The 20,735-nt window shown below is 42.1% G+C and overlaps 2 protein-coding genes across 2 annotated transcripts; both read left to right on the top strand.

Moving 5' to 3' along the window:
• The first annotated feature begins 815 nt into the window (after positions 1–815).
• Positions 816–6,191, top strand: txndc15 (thioredoxin domain containing 15). The gene is given in 6 exon segments (XM_024139053.2): positions 816–999; positions 2,342–2,790; positions 3,531–3,560; positions 3,562–3,695; positions 4,166–4,296; positions 5,517–6,191. Coding segments are annotated over 6 exon segments (1,038 nt in total). The 5' UTR covers positions 816–902; the 3' UTR covers positions 5,714–6,191.
• A 1,141-nt stretch (positions 6,192–7,332) lies between these two features.
• Positions 7,333–19,445, top strand: LOC112071618 (pterin-4-alpha-carbinolamine dehydratase 2). Its single transcript, XM_024139052.2, has 4 exons — positions 7,333–7,501; positions 8,964–9,095; positions 18,311–18,391; positions 19,279–19,445. The coding sequence occupies exons 1-4, from the start codon at positions 7,403–7,405 to the stop codon at positions 19,372–19,374; spliced, it is 408 nt and encodes a 135-aa protein (XP_023994820.1). The 5' UTR covers positions 7,333–7,402; the 3' UTR covers positions 19,375–19,445.
• Positions 19,446–20,735: the final 1,290 nt, after the last annotated feature.

Genomic DNA, 20,735 nt, shown 5'->3' with positions numbered 1-20,735 from the left:
CATTCCGTTGCATAAGCCACATCAGTTAGCATCATTTAAATGAACATTCTACATTACCATGGAAATTATTGCATTACAATACCAGGCAGACATTGTGAATAGACCCATGAGTTTAACAGTCAAATTGCCAGGGTTAGAGGTTCCAAGGCCGTTCTATTCATTCTATTTACCAGTCAAATTGCCAGGGTTAGAGGTTCCAAGGCCATTCTATTCGTTCTATTTCTATGGTCCGAAGATAGTATGATAAAGAATGCATCCCTATATACTTCCCGTTATGGTGTCTAACGCCACTGATGCAATCTCCATTTTGAAGTAGTCAATTTTCTTCACGATTAGCTGATCCCTCCTGATGACCCAGTTGGACATGACTCCATCAGGTTGGATCAGCAAATTAAGTTGGGAGTCCTACCCAGCTGATTACATGGCATGGTGGAAGCCCTCAATGGCGCTGCCCGTGTAAATACCACAGATAGAACAATGAGGGTTAGTTTAAAAAAATGATTTGCTAATACCACAGCCAATACGGTATTTTGTCCACTAGAGGCCTTTATCATTCTCTGTGAGTCAGAACCATACAGTCATTTGTCAGAACTTGTCTTTGCCTCTGTCATTGGCAGTGTTCGAGAGCATCAAACCCGTGATGTAACATGGGAAAATTGTGACTGACTGATCTACAAATCATATTGAGTAATTATTTATGATACAAGGTGATTTGCAGATCAGTCAGTCTCGACACGCCTTTCAAATCGGCTGCAATATCAAACGTGCACAATCTCTATGTATTGACCCGGAAGTTTTTTACAGTAGTGCATCGCTTGATATTCCGACAGCGACTCACAACATTGGTTCCACTTATCATAAATGCCCGTAACTTATATATATTGTTGTAGCTAATAGTAATTATGTCCAGAATATCAAGTAGGCTCATGTTGACATGTATTGTATGGTTTACGATTTATGTTTCTGAAATAAAGAAAGCATCGTCAGTAACAGCTCAAGGTAAGAGAAGCGGGAGCCAGCAGTTAGGTAGTGTTAGCTGTTTTTGATGTAGCTAGTTAGCGAGCAAGTTAGCGAGCAAGTTTCAACTATAAAGCCAGCAATGTTGACAGGCTAGCTATCTTATTACTTGCTCTTGTGTAAAGGAGTCCAAAATGGTACCTGGTCACATAGCTCTAGCTATTTTTTTGTTACATAGTTAGGTAGGTATCCTGTGCAGGTCAAAATGTTCTAACGTTACCATTTAGCGCTAGTAATGTTAGTTGGTTGTCAGAGAAGAAGAGGCGAAACATATTCCAAAATGTCTGGTCGTATTTGACAAGCAAGCACATGCAAGCTGGATCAGTGGTATACATGTGTATGATGGCTCTTATTCGTTCTACCTCGTCTACAGTGATGGTGTATTCATCTGTTTAATAGCCTAATTATTAGAACCAACTGAACACGTCTAACGTAAACTCGTACATCGCCTTGGTCCGTACAATTGCCCTTATTTTAGCGCCCCAAAAACGTAATACTTCCAGATCAACTGTACTGTCAATATCATTGTAAAGCACAATTTCTCCCCTTTCCAACAGAATCAATTACATGACCTAAACGCTGCCCGTTTCTGCATAATCCAAGCAGGCAATGAGCCCCGTCGGGTCTTTTTAAAAATGGCGGGTGGGGAAGCGAAACTAATGTGTGATAGTGAGAAGGAGAGATGTGTGGGAAAATTGCTTTTTTTCACTCGATCTGTCCAACTTATCACCTTATCGCCTCTAAAATGTAAATAAAACACTATAAAGACTTTATATATTGTGTCATTACATTCCTATTTGAAGGTTAGTGTCGAATATGAATCGGGTTTTTAGTGCGGTGCTAAAGTGATCTTAGAAGTGGCTTTGAGAATGATGATCGCATGCAATGATGATGCAAAAAATGACTAGGTATCCCCCCTTACCCCCGTCACTGTCCATTTCTTGTTTTTAAACGATGAGAGAAGTGCTACACCTGGTGGAGAGAGATTGTAAGACAGAAATAGTTGCTTTATGCGTGCTGTACGTTACGACATGAAACATCACGATGTAACGGAGGGTCAGTTTTTTTCAACTTTTCTCCAATACTATAGAGCCATTACCATGTCGCTCAACGCTTGAATAGAAACCTAGTTCACAACCCCGATTTTGAAGTCAACAGAGTCGCTACAGTCCCATTAGTTTTCTTTGTAGCCTCGTTTGAATGTTGCGGTTGCGCACATTTGTACGGAATGGGGTGAGTTTACGTTAGTAGGTTGATTTCATAATGTTGTTTCTACAGTTAACTTCTGAAATGATGTAATAATATGTACCTGTTTTATTTACAGAGAATGATGAAATACCAGAATTCAAGTTCTCTGAGGATGTGGCCTCTGATATGGAAAATATTCCCAAATTTGTGGGAATGGAGGACCTTGAGTCTCAGCCAAAGAGGCAGTACAAGACTGCAGAGATCGCAGACGCGGTAATGGGAACCGAACTACCTGTCAACCCAGCAGGAATCGAGTCACTGATCCCCAAGAATGTGAAAGACTTTCAGACAGGGTTCTCGCCACTCTGCGACGATGAGGCAAAATGTCCCTCACCTTTGACCCAAGAGGAGTCCAAGAATTCAGAACCCATGGAACCAGTCATATTGGGGATGGTCCACGTAGACGCCATGACAAATGAAGAACAGAACTCCACAGAAACTACAAAGACTTACAAAGTCAACTGTGATAAAAGGAACATAACAGGGATGGACAACTTCACAGTGCAGGTCCTAAATGCCTCACAGGTAATCAGATGTCTGGGTTTGTTTAACTTAATGCATCATGACATGAACTAGTGTGCCTGAAATAGTAGGTCCCACTGCCTTGATACTCCCTAGACCGGGGTGCCTGAAACACACTCCCGGGGCGTCTGAAACACACTCCCGGGGCGTCTGAAACACACTCCCGGGGCGTCTGAAACACACTCCCGGGGCGTCTGACACAACACTCCCGGGGCCGTCTGACACACACTCCCGGGCGTCTGAAACACACCCCGGGGCGTCTGAAACACACTCCCGGGGCGTCTGAAACACATCTCCGGGGCGTCTGAAACACACTCCCGGGGCGTCTGAACACACACTCCCGGGGGGGCGTCTGAAACACACTCCCGGGGCGTCTGACACACACTCCGGGGCGTCTGAAACACACTCCCGGGCGTCTGACACACACTCCCGGTGTGTCTCATCTGAAACACACTCTCGGGGTGTCTGACACACACTCCGGGGTGTCTGACACACACTCCCGGTGTGTCTCATCTGAACACACTCTCGGGGTGTCTGAAACACAGTCCTGGGTTGCAACAGTTTGTGTAGGTTTTTGTTCTAGCTTAGCTTGATTTAACTAATCATGGTGTGATCCAGACTGGAACAAAGGCCTGGCACACACTGCAGCCATTCAGGATCTGATAGAGACACCCCTGCCATAGACCTCAAAGATAACTTGTTATTTATGTCCAATGGGATCCCCCCCCCCCCCCCCTCTACAGGACTTGATGGAGTTCCTGAATGTAAATGGCAACAGAGTGCTCTCTGGTATTGTTCTTCACTACCTGGTGCCAGTTCTCTGCCAATCTGGCACCTCACTTCAACGCACTGCCCCGGGTCTTCCCCGGCATGCACTTCTTGGCACTGGACGCCTCCCAGCATAGCAGGTAAACTACCAAAATACTTTACACCGGTGCAGGGCTCTCCAACCCTGTTCCTGGAGGGCTAGTCCTGTAGGTTTTCACTCCAACCTTAAACTAGCTCACCTGATTCTAACAATTTAGCTGGTTGATAAACTGAACCGGGTTAGTTACAGCTGTGGTTGGAGCAAAAACCTACAGGAAGGTAGCGCTGCACCAGTGTATCAATATTTACATTTACATTTTACATTTAGCAGACGCTCTTATCCAGAGCGACTTACAAATTGGAAAGTTCATACATATTCATCCTGGTCCCCCCGTGGGGAATGAACCCACAACCCTGGCGTTGCAAGCGCCATGCTCTACCAACTGAGCCACACGGGACCACAATGTCCTCATTTGTATGAAAACACAATGAGAAAGGTAACTTTAGTTTTCTGTCGTTGTGTTGAGCGTAACAATAACATGTTATCTTTCTGTAACGTGTTTCTCTCCAGTCTCTCCACACGGTTTGGGACTGTAGCAGTTCCCAACATCCTCCTGTTTCAAGGTGTGAAACCAATGGCCAGATTCAACCAGACTGACAGAAACCTGGAGACTCTGGTGTCTTTCATAGCTAATCAGACAGGTATGTAAACAAAGGCAACGAGGCATCAGTCCCCGATCATTTAGTATTGGATGTATAGTATTTCAAAATGAAAGACAGTGCAGGATTAGACCTATATAGTAGGCGGTGTTAGAGGAAGGCCCAAAACATTGTCGAAGACTCCAGTCACCCAAGTCATAGACTGTTCTCTCTGCTTCCGCACGACAAGCAGTACCAAGTGCCAAGTCTAGGTCCAAAAGTCCAAAAGTCTCATTAACAGCTTTTACCCCAAGCCATAAGACTGTTGAACAATTAATCAAATGGCCACCCGGACTATTTACATTGACCCCCCCCTTTGTTTTTACACTGCTGCTACTCGCTGTTTATTATCTATGCATAGTCACTTTACCTCTACATGTACAAATTACCTTGACTAATCTGTATCCTCGAACATTGACTCAGTACCGGTACCCGCTGTATATAGCCTTGTTATTGTTTTGTAATCTTAATGTGTTTTAATTTGATTTTTTACTTTAGTTTATTTAGCAAATATTTTTTAACTCTGTATTTCTTGAACTACATTGTTGGTTAAGGGCTTGTAAGTAAGCATTTCACGGTAAGGTCTACACCTGTTGTATTCGGCGGATGTGACAAATACAATTTGATTTGGTGTTGTAAGCCCCCATGCAGTCTTTGTAATTGTATTTTATAAATCATTGCTAATGAATCATTGTTTTATTTAATGAAAATAACTCCAAAATATATTTGATCAATTATTTTAATCAGCAAACTTTGGCCCTTCAAATGCTCAGTCTGATTGTGTGGGCATTAGGAAACACATTTTAAGATATTTACAGCCCTGATCGGCTGATAGGATGGTCTAGAGCCCACCCCTTACCCAGATGAACAGTCATTGGTCTATTATAATCAACCACATTGTGACATCATGATGTGGGCCAAAAGTTCCATCCCACCCGAACAGTCTGAAATTCCAGGCATTATCAAACAGCTCTTACACAAAAAGGAAATTATCATAATTTTCGAGTGCTATTTCGACCTCCGAAATCAAATCATAGTGTGTAAATATAATTTAAAAAACTGGAAAATCTAGTTTAACTGCACTGCCCATCCGATGCATTTCCCCCTGCCTGACAGAATGTAAACTTGGGGACCCATCTGCTTGTTCTCATAAATGTACTTCCAATATTTGAAAGACAGGTCATTGGTATTCATTAAAACTGTTTTTCAATCTGTCTCTTAAGGTTTCGAAGTGAGCCCAGATCAGAATGTAACAGAGGAGGACTTATCTGGACCTCTTCCCAATGTCCCAGTGAAGAGTATTGATTGGCTGCTGGTGTTCTCCATCTTGTTCATCTCCGGCTTTACCACCTACGCCATCCTACGGACTGACAGCATCCGCTGGCTCATCCCAGGCCAAGAGCATGAGCACCAGGACTAATATACAACAACCCACAGACTGTAAGCCCCTGTGAATAAAGTTCCTCTCGACGTGAGAGTTGTTGGGCATAAGTGTGGTAAATCTGGACATGTATTCAGAAAGTGTCTCAGATAAGGAGCGCTGATCTAGGATCAGTTTTGCCTCAGCTCATAATGAATAAGATTGGAACGACCTGATCCTAGATCAGCACTCATACCACTTGAGATCCTTTACGAATACGGACCCCAGGTTTTGGAGACAGCCCAAGACACAGCCCCAGCTCAGCCCTGATGGTTGTCGCCGTTAACTGCTGGCTTCGCTGTAACATTGCTACTGTGATATGGATATACATAATTGTTTGCTGAATTGAATTACCCCTTGGATGTTTGAACACATGTGTTCAATGAGTCAGAGTGACATGCTGTTTATTTGCAACTGTTTTGATGGTGTTGTGATTAAGTGTCAAATTAAACATGTTTTAAATGCAGGGTTTAACCTAGCCCTTGATCATGACTCTTCATTACATTACACATAAGAGTCATTCGATTTAGGTGTATTCTGTTAAAGAGCCCCAATGTGTCAGTCATACCATCAGTCACCTAATCACCCTCAGTTTACAATTGGCTCATTCATCACCCTCCTCCCTTGCAACTATTACCCAGGTCGTTGCTGTAAATGAGAATGTGTTCTTCGTCAATTTACCCGGTAAAATAAGGGTTAAATTAAATAAGAGCCCAAATGCTCGGTCTGAACACGCAGCGCTTGCGTTACGGTTTTGGAAGCGTAAGGACCATATATTTTATATCAGAGGCAAAAACCCCTAAAGGTTAAATTGATACAAGCTTTTTTATAGGATTATTGTTCCCATATCTCCATAATACAGCGCGTTTACGGAAGACACTTGTGCTAATTAGCTGTCTAGCATGCTGCTAACACCTGTGTGTAACCGAAGGCCGCCAGAAACGTGTTGTCACTGAAAAATGTTGGCTGCAACTATGATAAAGCCGGTTAAAACAGTGTACACAGTAGCTGTATATTTAGCATGTGTGAAATGATTTTGATGTTTCTAGAACCGTATTCCAATTGTGAATCGATTCTGAGTATTTTGCTATTTGAGTATTCTGACTATTTGGCTGCAAAAACCCAGTCTACCTCTGAAAATAACATATAAGGTCCTTGGACGTTAAGGAGTAACGGTAGGCTCCTTAAGAGTACTTCTCGGGCTAGCTTTAACCAGGTTATACATGTGAAGGTAGGGGCACAGTGTTAGCGACACCTTACATTACATATCAAGATGTGCAGAGGAATCCTGCCTACATTATGACTTAAAATAACCTGGAATTTGAAGAGGACTTGACCATTAGAGTTTATTTTATATTTAAATCAGGCAACTTCACAGGCAGCCACCCTTTTAAATGGTCGCCACTAGTTACCACAGCCACAAAGTCCTAAACCCCGCCTATTTAAAACAAATATCTTCTTGTTGTGATTTTAAACCTTACCCTAATTTCAACCACACTGCTATCCCGTATGCCTAACCATAACCTTAAATTAAGAACAAAAAGCTACATTTTAGTTTTATAATTATTGACGATATAGCCACTTTGGTCTTTGTGGCTGTGCTATCTAGTGGAACATTAAAATAAAATGCTAGATTGACTACTTGTGAGCGGGGACAGGGCACGAGGATATATCTGTTGACCAAATGTTATGCATAGGTTAATGTTTACTCTCAGGGCTAGCAGTGTATGGCCGTGTGCATACCAGAGACTGGGCAACGTACTACTGCCCAGATATATATCCAAAATGGTAAGTGCTGCTGGCTAAGTCGATAACATTAATACTAATTTAGTAGTCGTTGAGTACATTGCAGCAAATAGCATCGTTAGACTTGCAACGTGACAGCTGCATCTGTTCCAATATTATTTCAATGCGAACCGTGATAGCGTTTTATGTGTCATTGTGCAACCGTTTCAAAAAATTGTCAACAAAATATCTTTATCGTGGAAGAGCTAGACTATCACTATGTTTCCACAATGTAACACTTTCACCTTTGTTGCAAAATARTGTACGCCATGAATAAGGGGGAGTGGCTAAAGGCACGTCATACTTTATTTTCTCCAGCAGGTGGTGTAGTGACATTGCTAAGCGGTACATTGCTGAGTTACATTAATGGGTCTTTCTCTTGCAACCTGTTGCACTGCTAAATAGTAGTAGCTATATTTCCCATAATGTCATTGAATGTACACTGGCTGATACAAACTACTCAAAGATTAGGGAATGTACAGGGAAAAACGGTTATAACCATATCTTATACCTCTCAGCTGGTCGATGGCAGACGTATTAAACCAACCATTATCTGATCATTTTCACCAGCGGTGGAAAAAGTACCCTACTATCATACTTGAGTAAAAGTAAAGATACCTTAATAGAAAATGACTCAAGTAAAAGTCACACAGTAAAATTCTACTTGAGTAAAAGTATAAAAGTATTTGGTTTAAAATATACTTCAGTATCAAAAGTAAAACATTTCAAATTCCTTACATTAAGCAAACCAGATGGCATAATTTTCTTGTTTATTTAAATTTTTTACAGAAAGCCATGGGTACACTCCAACATTCAGACATAATTTACAAACAAAGCATGTGTGTTTAGTGAGTCCTCCAGATCAGAGGCAGTAGGGATGACCAGGGATGTTCAGTTGATAAGTGTGTGAATTTGACTATTTTCCTGTCCTGCAAAGCATTCAAAATGTAACGAGTACTTTTGGGTGTCAAGGAAAATGTATGGAGTAAAAGTACCACATTTTTTTATGGATTGTAGTAAAGTAAAAGTAAGTCAAAAATATAAATTGTAAAGTACAGATACCCCAAAAAACTACTTAAGTAGTACTTTTAAAGTATTTTTACTTAAGTACTTTACACCACTGATTTTCACCTAATGAAATCGGTCAGACCAAGGTTTAGGGGTGTACTTCGTAACAGAATGCTCATATACATTTTTTAAATGTAATTTAAATTTAACCTTTATTTAACTAGGCAAGTCAGTTAAGAACAAATTCTTATTTACATTGACAGCCTACTGGAGAACCCCCACTGGCCATATAGAATGTATTGTGTTGAACTGATGTGTCTGTTCATTACATTTCTATATGCAATATTGTGAACATTTTAACTTCACTGAATGCACCCGAGAGGTCACTTAAAGGGATGTCGTTTTACACATTATTCTATATTACAGCCATTGTGTTTTCTCTCTGTTGTCCCTTCAGTCTGGAGACCCCAACTGGTTGCCCCCAGCTGACAGAGAACAGCTGCTAATGGAGCTGAAGGCTACTGGATGGGTAGAGGTAGAGGAGCGGGATGCCATCTACAAAGAGCTCCACTTCAAAACCTTTAATCAGGTGGTGCCTGACCTTGAACCTCTAACCCCCCCCCCCCCCCCACCCGTATCCTCATCCTCTTAACAATAAAGTTAACACCATCAACCTAATTCTGACCCCAAGCCCAGTTTTAGGTCAGTATGTTTGAACCCCACTGCTGAAAGGGTTAAATATTATTATACAAATATGCCAGCTCACATTTCTCCCCTATCCATTGCAGCGAATGTCCCATTGCATGGAGCAGGATGTAAACCTTTTTTTTTTGTTCTGTTATTATTTCCATGATCCAATATTATTGTCACAATGTGTATGTATGTATATATATACAGTGGGGAGAACAAGTATTTGATACACTGCCGATTTTGCAGGTTTCCTACTTACAAAGCATGTAGAGGTCTGTAATTTTTTATCACAGGTACACTTCAAACTGTGAGAGACGGAATCTAAAACAAAATCCAGAAAATCACATTGTATGATTTTTAAGTAATTAATTTGCATTTTATTGCATGACATAAGTATTTGATACATCAGAAAAGCAGACTTATATTTGGTACAGAAACCTTTGTTTGCAATTACAGAGATCATACGTTTCTGTAGTTCTTGACCAGGTTTGCACACACTGCAAGCAGGGATTTTTGGCCCACTCCTCCATACAGACCTTCTCCAGATCTTCAGGTTTCGGGGCTTGTCGCTGGGCAATACGGACTTTCAGCTCCTCCAAAGATTTTCTATTGGGTTCAGGTCTGGAGACTGGCTAGGCCACTCCAGGACCTTGAGATGCTTCTTACGGCGCCATCCTTAGTTGCCCTGGCTGTGTGTTTCGGGTCGTTTTCATGCTGGAAGACCCAGCCACGACCTATCTTCAATGCTTTACTGAGGGAAGGAGGTTGCTGGCAAGATCTCGCGATGCATGGCCCCATCCATCTCCCCTCAATACGGTGCAGTCATCCTGTCCCCTTTGCAGAAAAGCATCCCCAAAGAATGATGTTTCCACCTCCAAGCTTCACGGTTAGGATGGTGTTCTTGGGGTTGTACTAATCCTTCTTCTTCCTCCAAACACGGCGAGTGGAGTTTAGACCAAAAAGCTCTATTTTTGTCTCATCAAGAACCACATGAACTTCTCCAATCTCATCCTCTGGGATCATCCAGCAATGGTCATTGGCAAACTTCAGACGAGCCTGGACAATGCGCTGGCTTGGAACAGGGGGACCTTGCGGTGCGTTGCAGGATTTTTAATCATGACGAGCGTAGTGGTGTTTACTAATGGTTTTCTTTGAGACTGTGGTCCCAGCTCTTCAGGTCATTAACCAGGTCCTGCCGTTAGTTCTGGGCTGATCCCTCACCTTCCCTCATAGATCATTGATGCCCACACGAGGTGAGATCTTGCATGGGAGCCCCAGACCGAGGGTGATTGACCGTCATCTTGAACTTCTTCCATTTCTAAAATTGCGCCAACAGTTTGTTGCCTTCCTCACCAAGCTGCTTACCTATTGTCCTGTAGCCCATCCCAGCCTTGTGCAGGTCTACAATTTTATCCCTGTGTTCCCTTCACATGCTCCTCTGGTCTTGGCCATTGTGGAGAGGTTGGAGTCTGTTTGATTGAGTGGGTGGACAGGTGTCTTTTATACAGGTAACGAGTTCAAACAGGTGCAGTTAATACAGGTAATGAGTGGAGAACAGGAGGGCTTGTTAAAGAAAAACTAACAGGTCTGTGAGAGCCGGAATTCTTACTGGTTGGTAGGTGATCAAATACTTATGTCATGCAATAAAATGCGAATTAATTACTTAAAAATCATACAATGAGATTTTCTGGATTTTTGTTTTAAATTCCGTCTCTCACAGTTGAAGTGTACCTATGATAAAAATTACAGACCTCTACATGCTTTGTAAGTAGGAAAACCTGCAAAATCGGCAGTGTATCAAATACTTGTTCTCCCCACTGTATATATATGGCCCTGCGTTTCCGTAGGGAAGGGTAAACTGGCAGCTACCCTTACAGCCAATGGAATAGCACTATCTCACGGTGCTATTGCAGGTGACACCCGCTGCTACACCTGGAGTCTATTCCCTCTGCCAGTAGAAGTTAATAAAAGTCATGGTTACACCTTCCATGGCATTTGTAGTAGAGGAGCTCTGTAGAGACGGTTGGAGTGCGATATCCCGCTTAGTTTGGTACAGGGTGTGTTTGTGTGTGTGTGTGTGTGTGTGTGTTTGTGTGTGTGTGTGTGGTGTGTGTCTCCCTCCACTAAAGGTAGTGACTTCCTAGTCCTGTTATACTGCTCTTTTGGGGGCGGTGGACTTCAGACTTGTTACATGAGGATCAGGAGAAAGACAGCTGGAATAGTTACTATCGGAAACAGACAAATTTGTGTGTATTTTGTAGCTGATTGGTTGCAGGTGCAGTGAGGAAGGGACAGGTTTTTGGACCCCCCCATTTCAATCAGTCCTGTCTGGAGTGTGTAATCCCTTAGAGAATTATTATATATATATTTTTTAAATGTAACCTTTTATTTAACTAGGCAAGTCGGTTAAGAACAAATTCTTATTTACAATGATGGCCTACAGGTGTGTGAGGTACTTTTGTGTAATAATACTCTCCTATTTCCAACCTCATACTAGATAAGTAGCCTCTGTTCTTTATTTTATTTTTTTACACCTTTGCTTGTGAGTCAGCATTTTCTCAATGAGTAAGGAGTGAATTTAAAAGTATTTTGAGCAGTGCAGATGCATGTATCTCAGTCAGCAGAGCGACCTTAAAATCCATCTGCACCCCTTCAAATAAGGACAAGACAAGAAAATGGAAATGTGAAGTTGTGTTTTCACAAGGTCCATGTTTTTACCGTTTTTGTAAATTTGTCTCTTTTTTTTTCTTCTTCCAGATGTAAAGTGCAGCATCTCAAGGCCACTTAGCGGACGTTGATCCAGTGGTTAGCTGTTTTAGCCCCTAACATATTCTGTTTTTACACTTTGCTGCGTTTGAAGTCGCAGGCTGGGCTCTGACCTCCCCCGTCTTCCTCTCTGGCTCTAAAGCCTCTCCTCTTACCTCCACATGTCACAACACATTAACATGAGGCAGACCAGAGGGGCATTTGGCAGCAATTGAGATTTTGATCAGAATTATTTCTTTCACAAACAATCAAATTGGTTAAAATGTTTCATCTGCTTCAGAAACCACTAACAATCCCACCATTCCTCCTTACAATCCCGCTTTGGAACTTTCCCTCCCTCCCCGTTCCTTGTTTGTGCCTCATGGTGAATGGGGACGAGCTTCAGTTGTTCCAATTTGACATCTCGTCCATTTTTCCTCCCTTGTTCTCCCTCCTTTCTCTTATATATTTTTCACAATTTGTGTTGTTTGTTTTTCATGGCTGTTCTTTAGGGCCTTTTTTACCAGAGGGCGATGGAGATGAAGAGTGACATGCTGGCTGATTTCCATTTGCCACTTATCTCCAAGTGATGGGCTTGAAGGAAATCAGATCCCCATGAGTTTTTAATGAGTCACACATCCCTTTCCATAAAGGGATCCCTTCCACACTTGTCCTCTGGGGGGAGCTAGTATTTTACCCATCAATTCATGTGTAAAACAGAGAGGATGGCACAGTGAAGGCTGTATGCCACTCACAGTCGCCAATCAGGAATAAACAAGACAGTAGGCTTTTAGTTTTCATGTTTATTACTTTGATTACAGCAGAAAGTGGAAGTCTTGTCATAAATAATGCTGTAACCAAACCAGTAGTAATTTATCTGCAGACAGTGGGGTACAGCACATTCTTATTCGTAATAGTCAGAGAAGTAAATGTGAGTTATATTCCTTGTCAAGCCGGAGAAAAATCTAATCAGTTTGAACGTTGAAAATCCCTTTTCTGGAGCAGTGCTTGTTGATGGGCATCCAAATGGTCTCATGTGGAAATGTCTCTTGTTATATTTCTATGCTCAGATAATTATTTATACAGTATGTGCTTTTTTTTTTATAGCTATAGTCATTAATATTTAGAAATCTAAACTCCTTGATTTGATTTTTWAAAAAAAACTTTTTTTTTAACAGTCATCTGTTTTTCATTGAGGAGTGGGAAGCAGATGGATACACATGACAGTATTTTAATGTCTGAATTTAAGAGGCAACATAGGCAGTAGCTATATCGTTTTGTTCCATGACCTGTGACCTGGAGTTAAATCAATGACACATTCCATCAACCTCTTAACATTCTTTCATCCACCAAGGAGAAAAGTCTAAGCTTTTATCTCCGAGCCTTGATAAAAGTCCAAGCCTACATCCCAAATGGCACCCTATTCCCCATTTAGTGCACTACTATAGCACCCTATTCCCTATTTAGTGCACTACTATAGCACCCTATTCCCTGTATAGTGCACTACTATAGCACCCTATTCCCCATTTAGTGCACTACTATAGCACCCTATTCCCCATTTAGTGCACTACTTTTTCCCAGAGCTCTGGGGGAATCAGGTGCCATATGGGACTTGACCCCAGAATCTCTCTATAAAAGCTGTAACCACGCATTAAAGCCAAATGGATGTTATTTTCAAACTTACAAGGTGGCTGGTGATGATTCTCTCTCTTCAGAAGGAGCTGCTGCCAAACCGCTGAGGAATGAGAAATCTTCTCTTTATTTTCAGCCAATGAGACAAAGTTCAAAGTTCACAAATGTTTTTGTGTGTGTGTGTTTGTGTGTGTGTGTGTTTGTCAACAAGGCGGTGCCATTGGTAAAGGTTTAAATCACTGGCATGTCTAGGCGCTTCTATGTAATATCAGGGAGGCCTGGCCACCTGGTTGTCCCGTAGGGTTGTCTCCATAGAGATACAGCTATCTATCTCTGGCCTGGCTGGTCTAGCGGGGTAATGCCACAGCCTCCGACTGCGGCACACACGTCTACAGTGTTGGCTTAGGTTCAAATCCGGCCTACTGCCCATTGACACAACCTCGCTGTATTTCCCCACAGACAGCCTCGATCTGTTCAATAAAATCAGAAAATACCTTAAAAAATAGTTTGATTGTCTCTATGGTTGTCCTGGGTCACAGACATGAGCTGTGAGTGGAAGACATTTGCATTTCAGCTCCAGAGGATATTATCCGTCTGACTATCTGCACAGCTCCCTCAACATCCCCCAGGTCCACTCTGTCCGAGGCTGATACATCCCCCAGTGCCACTCTGTACGAGCCTGAGATATCCCCCAGATCCACTCTGTGCGAAGCTGATCCCCCGTTTTATATTCTGAGAGGTGCCTCCCTCTCCGCCAAATCTCTCTCAAGCCTCTCCCTCTCATTAAGGGCTCTGTTTGTATTGAGTAAGTTTTCGTACAGCTAAATCTGCTTAATCTGCTCAGTGGAGTACAGCCCCCCCCCCCTGTGTGTCGTCTCAAATGAAATGGCACTTTCCCTGGGAACTGCAGGCATTCTTCCATTGATCTGATATGAGCTGCTTGTGTTGTGAAATGGCTGGAGGGGACCTGCGAGGTGTGGCGCCCAAGCGGAGGTGGTTAGATAATCGGCCTATCAGTCTTGGTAAGACAAGATGGCCATGACGTTTGCTGTCTATTGAGGAGCCAAGGATTTGTTAGTTATGGAGCGTCTGGTAACCCTGTAGTAGAAGACAATTACACGACACCTTACATAAATAGGAGTTGACGGTTTTATCAACATTTGTTCCATATGATGTTATTTGCTTTACCAATTTTTTTTTTTTCCATAGGGTCATGGATATGCTGCACCTTTTGTCAGTGCGATAGAATTAAGTTTATTTTCATGAAATATTCCAAGTTTGATGTTATGAACGTTAATCCCATGGGATTACTATGGATCATGTGTCCTTTGAAAGTCTTGACTACAACACAGCGTTGATGCACTACTGCACCATAGAGAGAGCCAATGTGAAGCCAATTATGAGGCAACGGAATGTATCTTCCGACCTAGAGGAGGGGAAATGTAAGGTGGTGTGGTCATCAGCACCATCATTGCGTTTGTGACCGCTCTCTCTCTGTCTCTCTCTGTGGTCTGTCTGTCTGTCTGTCTGTGTGTCTCTCTCTCTCTCTCTTTCTGTTTCTGTCTGTCTGTCTCTCTCTCTCTCTCTGTCTGTCTGTCTGTCTGTCTGTCTGTCTGTCTATGTGTGTGTGGAGTTATGAACATTTTGAAGCTAGCTTTAGTGTTGATGGGTCTTGGATGGTAATGTAATCACCAGAGAGAGAGAGAGTAGAGGAGCGGGTGGGGAGGGGGGTGAGTGGCACAATCTGCATGCACTTACTCCTGGCAGAGAGTCCAGGCGTCCCTAAGCCTTGGACCGCGAGGCGGTGGAAAACGATCTGTAAATGTCAGGCACATGTGTTTGAAGCTAGAGCTGTGTTTCAGCCCCGGCCGCAACGAGGGAAAAGCTCTCCGACGTCAAATGGTCTCATCCAGTGTTTTATGACAATCACGGCGGTAATAGCCCAAAAATGCCAGTCAAAAAGCGGTGCGTGGGGAACCAGGGCCCACTGGCCCGTCTGTTGGGTGTTTCTGATTATTTGAGATGGGGGTCTGTGCTGTGTCACGTCAAATTAGCAGACACTGACAGCTCGTATGTGGGCTGTAGTAGTGTGGCCAACGGGCCGGTGCGTTGTGTGTCCCAATGGTAGGCTTCATGATAGGTAAACACACAGTCCAGAGCGGGAGAGTCCTTGACCTCTGACCTTTTGGTGTCAGTCGGAGCTGAGGGTTGTGCCTTCTCTTGTCTGAGGGGTGTTGGGATGACCTCTGGGTGACCTTGGTTAAACCACACTGGGCTGTGTCTATGTTCCCTATGTAGTACGGGAACCCTATCGCTCTGGTCAATAGTAGTGCACTATACAAGGAAAAGAGTGCTCTTTGGGACGTACACTGCTTTTACTGCCTTAAGAGACCTCCCTCCTTGCCACAGAACTTACAACATACCTGTACACATATAGGCCAAATTCTATAGCCTACAAAAAGGTTGCGTATTTTTATATATAAAATATAAATGCAACAATTTCAAAGATTTTTACTGAGTTACAGTTCATATAAGGAAATCAGTCAATTGAACAATTCATTAGGACCTAATCTATGAATTTCGCTTGAATGGGCAGGGGTGCAGCCATGGGTGGGCCTTTGAGGACATAGCCAATCAGAATGAGTTTTTCCCCACAAAAGGGCTTTATTACAGACAGAAATACTCCTCAGCACCCCCCCCCCCCAGACTATCCCGCAGGTGAAGAAGCCAGATGTGGAGGTCCTGGGCTGCCGTGGTAACACGTGGTCTGCGGTTGTGAGGCCGGTTGGACGTAATGCCAAATTCTCTAAAACAACGTTGGAGGCAGCTTATGCTAGAGAAATTAACATTCAAATCTCTGGCAACAGCTCTGGTGGACATTCCTGCAGTCAGCATGCCAATTGCACGCTCCCTCAAAACTTGAGACATCTGTGGCATTGTTGTATGACAAAACTGTATATTTTAGAGTGGCCTTTTATTGTCCCCAGCACAAGGTGGACCCTTGTTAATGATCATGCTTCTTGATATGCTACACCTGTCAGGTGGATGGATTATCTTGGCAAGGAACAAATGCTCACTAACAGGGATGTAAACAAATTTGTGCACAATTTTTAGATAAATAAGCTTTTTTTCTGCATATGGAAAATGTCTGGAATTTTTTATTTCAGCTCATTAAACATGGGACCAACAATTTACATGTTGCGTTTTATATTTTTGTTCCGTGTAAATAGTCCACTGTGTGAATGTCATTGAAAGGAACACTAGACTTAGTTTAGAAATAATTAACATGATCGCGGTTGACTGAACACGGTTGACTGTACCTACTGTATACTTGTCAGTCACTAGTCGGGAAAACCCGACCCTAGGCAACAGTGACTAGGCAACACAGTGACTAAGATCTGGTTTCAATGATGGACTCGTTTGGCATAAAGGAACTACAGTACGTCACTGTCTACGTCTGAGGGAGAAAACACTTCTAGAGAGTCTCCCAACAAATCATGAGGCAGACATGCCAAAACGTTGCGATTCGAAACCAACGTTTGCAGGACAATACCTTCACTGCAAAGTTTGTTGATGCAAACTAGCCACCTGTGAAATGCACTCCGTAGATAATATAAACTCCATCTTGATAGCTACTCTTTAGTATTTAATTCAAGCGGATAAGGTGGTGAAGTAGGTCGTGACGTAGTTTCTCTATGCCAAAAGAGTCCGTCATTGAAACCAGACCCTAGTCACTGTTTCCTAGTCACTGTTGCCTAGGGTTGGGTTTTGGAGACTAGTCAGTCAGTCACAGGGTGCAGATTAGTTCTGGTTAGCACAGGGAGGGAAATGTTTAGACAACACCTGACCTGGCAGCGGGCCTATTTAATAATCTCCATTATTGCCAATGAGAGTTGACAAAAAGCAGACTGACTGCAAACCTAAATTGGTGCCAAGGGGTCAAGTTGCAGGAATATGCCAATTACTTAAATTGATCAGGAGATGGTTTCCTTGATAACCAATTTGATCAAGTTCGCCGATCGTGTTACATCATGCCGGGGAGAAAAAGGAGGTCTCCAAATTGGTTACAACACACTAAAGACTAAACGTGACTTCCTCTCTCTCTGATTCTGCTTAGTCGGATGCCTCCCAAATGGCACCTTATTCCCTATATAGTGCACTACTTTAAACCAAGGCCCCTATTCCCTATATAGTGCACTACTTTTGACCAGAGCCCCATTCCCTATATAGTACAATACTTTTGACCAGAGCCCTATTCCCTATATAGTGCACTACTTTTGACCAGGGCCCATAAGAAATAGGGTGTCATTTGAGACACACCTGTCATGTCAGGAGGTGGGTGGAGCTACAGATTTGGCTGCAGAGATGGCCTGTAAACAATGGCGTTTCAGTTTATGTAATTAACTGAGGAGGAAGTATTTAGGGGCTTAATTGAGATTGCAGTGGGAAATTGCTCTAAAATGGCTCTGCCTGATTTATTCACAGTGGGAACACGGTGCGGAGCGAGGCATTGCACCCTTCTTTGTAGATTAGAAAAACCATAATCACTCCCTTTATGCCTGACTCTGATTGGAGTGCACACATGCCACCAGAAATATGAAGAAAGATGTAGAGAGAGAGAGAGAGAGAGAGACAGTGTGTGTGTATGCGTGTTGGTGGTGTGGGTTCTTCCTGCATTTCAGAAAGCATGATGCCAGCAGTTTACTGACTCTGTTTTCTCCTGGTTCCCTCACCTAGGCCTTTGGCTTCATGTCCCGAGTGGCTTTGCAAGCTGAGAAGATGAACCACCATCCAGAGTGGTTCAATGTTTATAACAAGGTAGTAACCCTCTGCTGTTTCCTTATTTTAAGAGTTGAACTGCTGAATACGTATTTTATATTAGCTATGGTTTGATATCCTTCACAAAATGGCATTTGCTAGAGTTGAATTTACCACGTGAAACAATTGTTAGGCTACAGGGAGGGCTTTCTTATGTTTCAGGGGCCATCGCACACAAGTCAAACTGATGAGCAGGGGGAAAGCAGTAGCTTTCAACAGTAATTCAGACATTTTCTTGGTGAAAATCTCTGTTAATAAGTGTATTTTTCCCCCTTCGTGTAGAAATAAGTCACAGTTGATATGACAAAAAACAGTGCCCCTGAAAATCTCTCAGCATTAAGCTTTAGCCACTGAGTTACTGTGTGGCGGACCGACTGCGCTGAGAAGAATTCAACATTAATCCTCTCTTTATTAAAGTGTCTACAGGTTTTTGGGCCTTCACAATACTTTCCACTGTGCTCTGAAAAATAAAATAAAAAACACATGATATGACTTGGATGCGTAGCCTGATATAGATGTGTAGGTTATTTATTTAACCTTTTATTTAAACTAGGCAAGTCAGTTAAGAACAAATTCTTATTTACAATGACGGCCTACACCGGCCAAACCCTAACCAGGACGATGCTGAGCTAATTGTGCACCGCCTTATAAGACTCCCGGTCACAGCCCGGGATCGAACCAGGGTCTGTAGTGACGCCTCTAGCACTGTAATGCAGTGACTTAGACCGCTGCGCCACTGTGTAGGGTGATATGGATGTGTAGGCTGTGATATGGATGTGTTGTAACTATGATCTTGTTTAGAGGAACATTTAGTTGTGTTGTTTTCATATGTCATATATTTATATATTCTTCATACTTTGTTTTTTTCCACTCTCGCTTGTTTTCAGGTCCAGATAACACTAACTACGCATGACTGTGGAGGATTGTCCAAACGGGATATCAAGATGGCCAAGTTTATTGACAAAGTGACCTTGTCCATGTAGATGTTCTTCCTGTATATGTCACATGATTTTTTTGTACAACCTTTTATTTCAAATAAAATGTATTCATTATGTGTAGGCCTAATCATTTTTTTATGAAATGCACATTCATGATGTAATTATATTTTACAGTTGGAATTAATCATTAAATAGAGCACTGCCTAGGCCAGGGGTTCTCAAAGTGGGGTCCGCGGACCACTGCAGGTCCCTGGAGGTAGTGCAGGGTTTCTGCGGCCAGCTCCAAAAATATTTGTATAGCTTTACATTTTTTGTTTAATGAATGTTACTACCAGATTAAATTACTTTTGGCCAAGCAATCCCTGTAATAAATTGGTGTATAATACAATGTACTATTGTTAATGTACATAACCCTAGGCATCATGGGCCTGGCAAGCTGGCAGGGATATTGACATCCACTGTACTCCACCAATTATACATTTTTTGACTCAACTATTCCCCTCAAAGTATTATTATTACATTTTTTTTACATAAATGCACTGCAATTTACGATTTAAAACTGCAAAGTTTTCTCCCTGCCTCATGGAAAAATGTGTAGAATTGCAGGATATTCACTTTAACCCATTTAATCCCATCGGTCACAATAGTAAAAAAAAAACAAGTTGTATTTTACAGGCTCTAGAGAAGTTTAAAGTTGTACATTATCAACATAAGTAATATATTGTGCTTCTTTTTTTTTAGGTGTCTAGTATGATTCCGATAAGTTTTTAATATGATTTCTGTATAATCACAAGCCTAAATCTCCAAGGTGCACTTTTACAGATGAATTTGGTACCAGAAATCTGTATCAATAAAAACAAATATTTATAAGTATAATGTTTAAAGGGTTTAGTTTACGTATGTGCCTTAATTTTCAATACATTTAATCCATGATGCTCATGGTACAGTGCCTTCAGAAAGCATTCATAACCCTTGACTTATTCCCCATTCTGTTGTTACAGCCTGAATTAAAAAATAAATGAAATAGATTTGTCTCATCTATTTACACACAATACCCCATAATGACAAAGTCAAATTTATTGAAAATTAATTACATAGTTAATTTACACTCCTGAGTCAATACTTGTTAGAATCACCTTTGGCAACAATTACAGCTGTGAGTCTTTCTGGGAAAGGTCTCTAAGAGCTTTGCACACTTTGATTGTACAATATTTGCAAATGATTCTCTTTTGTATTCTTCCAAATCTGTTAAGTTGGTTGTTTATCATTGATAGACAGCCGTTTTCAAGTCTTGACAAAGATTTTCAAGCCAATTTAGTTCACAATTGTAACTAGGCCACTCAGGAACATTCAATGTAGTCTTGGTAAGCAACTGCGGTTTATATTTGGCCTTTTGTTTTAGGTTA

The sequence above is a fragment of the Salvelinus sp. IW2-2015 genome, unplaced genomic scaffold (assembly GCF_002910315.2).
Source record: "Salvelinus sp. IW2-2015 unplaced genomic scaffold, ASM291031v2 Un_scaffold1668, whole genome shotgun sequence".
Lineage (NCBI taxonomy): Eukaryota > Metazoa > Chordata > Actinopteri > Salmoniformes > Salmonidae > Salvelinus > Salvelinus sp. IW2-2015.
The sequence above is the reverse complement of the archived record's forward strand: the minus strand, read 5'-3'. Positions and strand labels throughout refer to the sequence as shown.

Coding starts and splice junctions, on each gene's coding strand:
- LOC112071618 (XM_024139052.2), top strand. CDS start 7,403: ATGCATAGGTTAATGTTTACTCTCAGGGCTAGCAGTGTATGGCCGTGT. Junction 7,502..8,963: donor CCAGATATATATCCAAAATG/GTAAGTGCTGCT, acceptor TTGTCCCTTCAG/TCTGGAGACCCCAACTGGTT. Junction 18,392..19,278: donor GGTTCAATGTTTATAACAAG/GTAGTAACCCTC, acceptor GCTTGTTTTCAG/GTCCAGATAACACTAACTAC.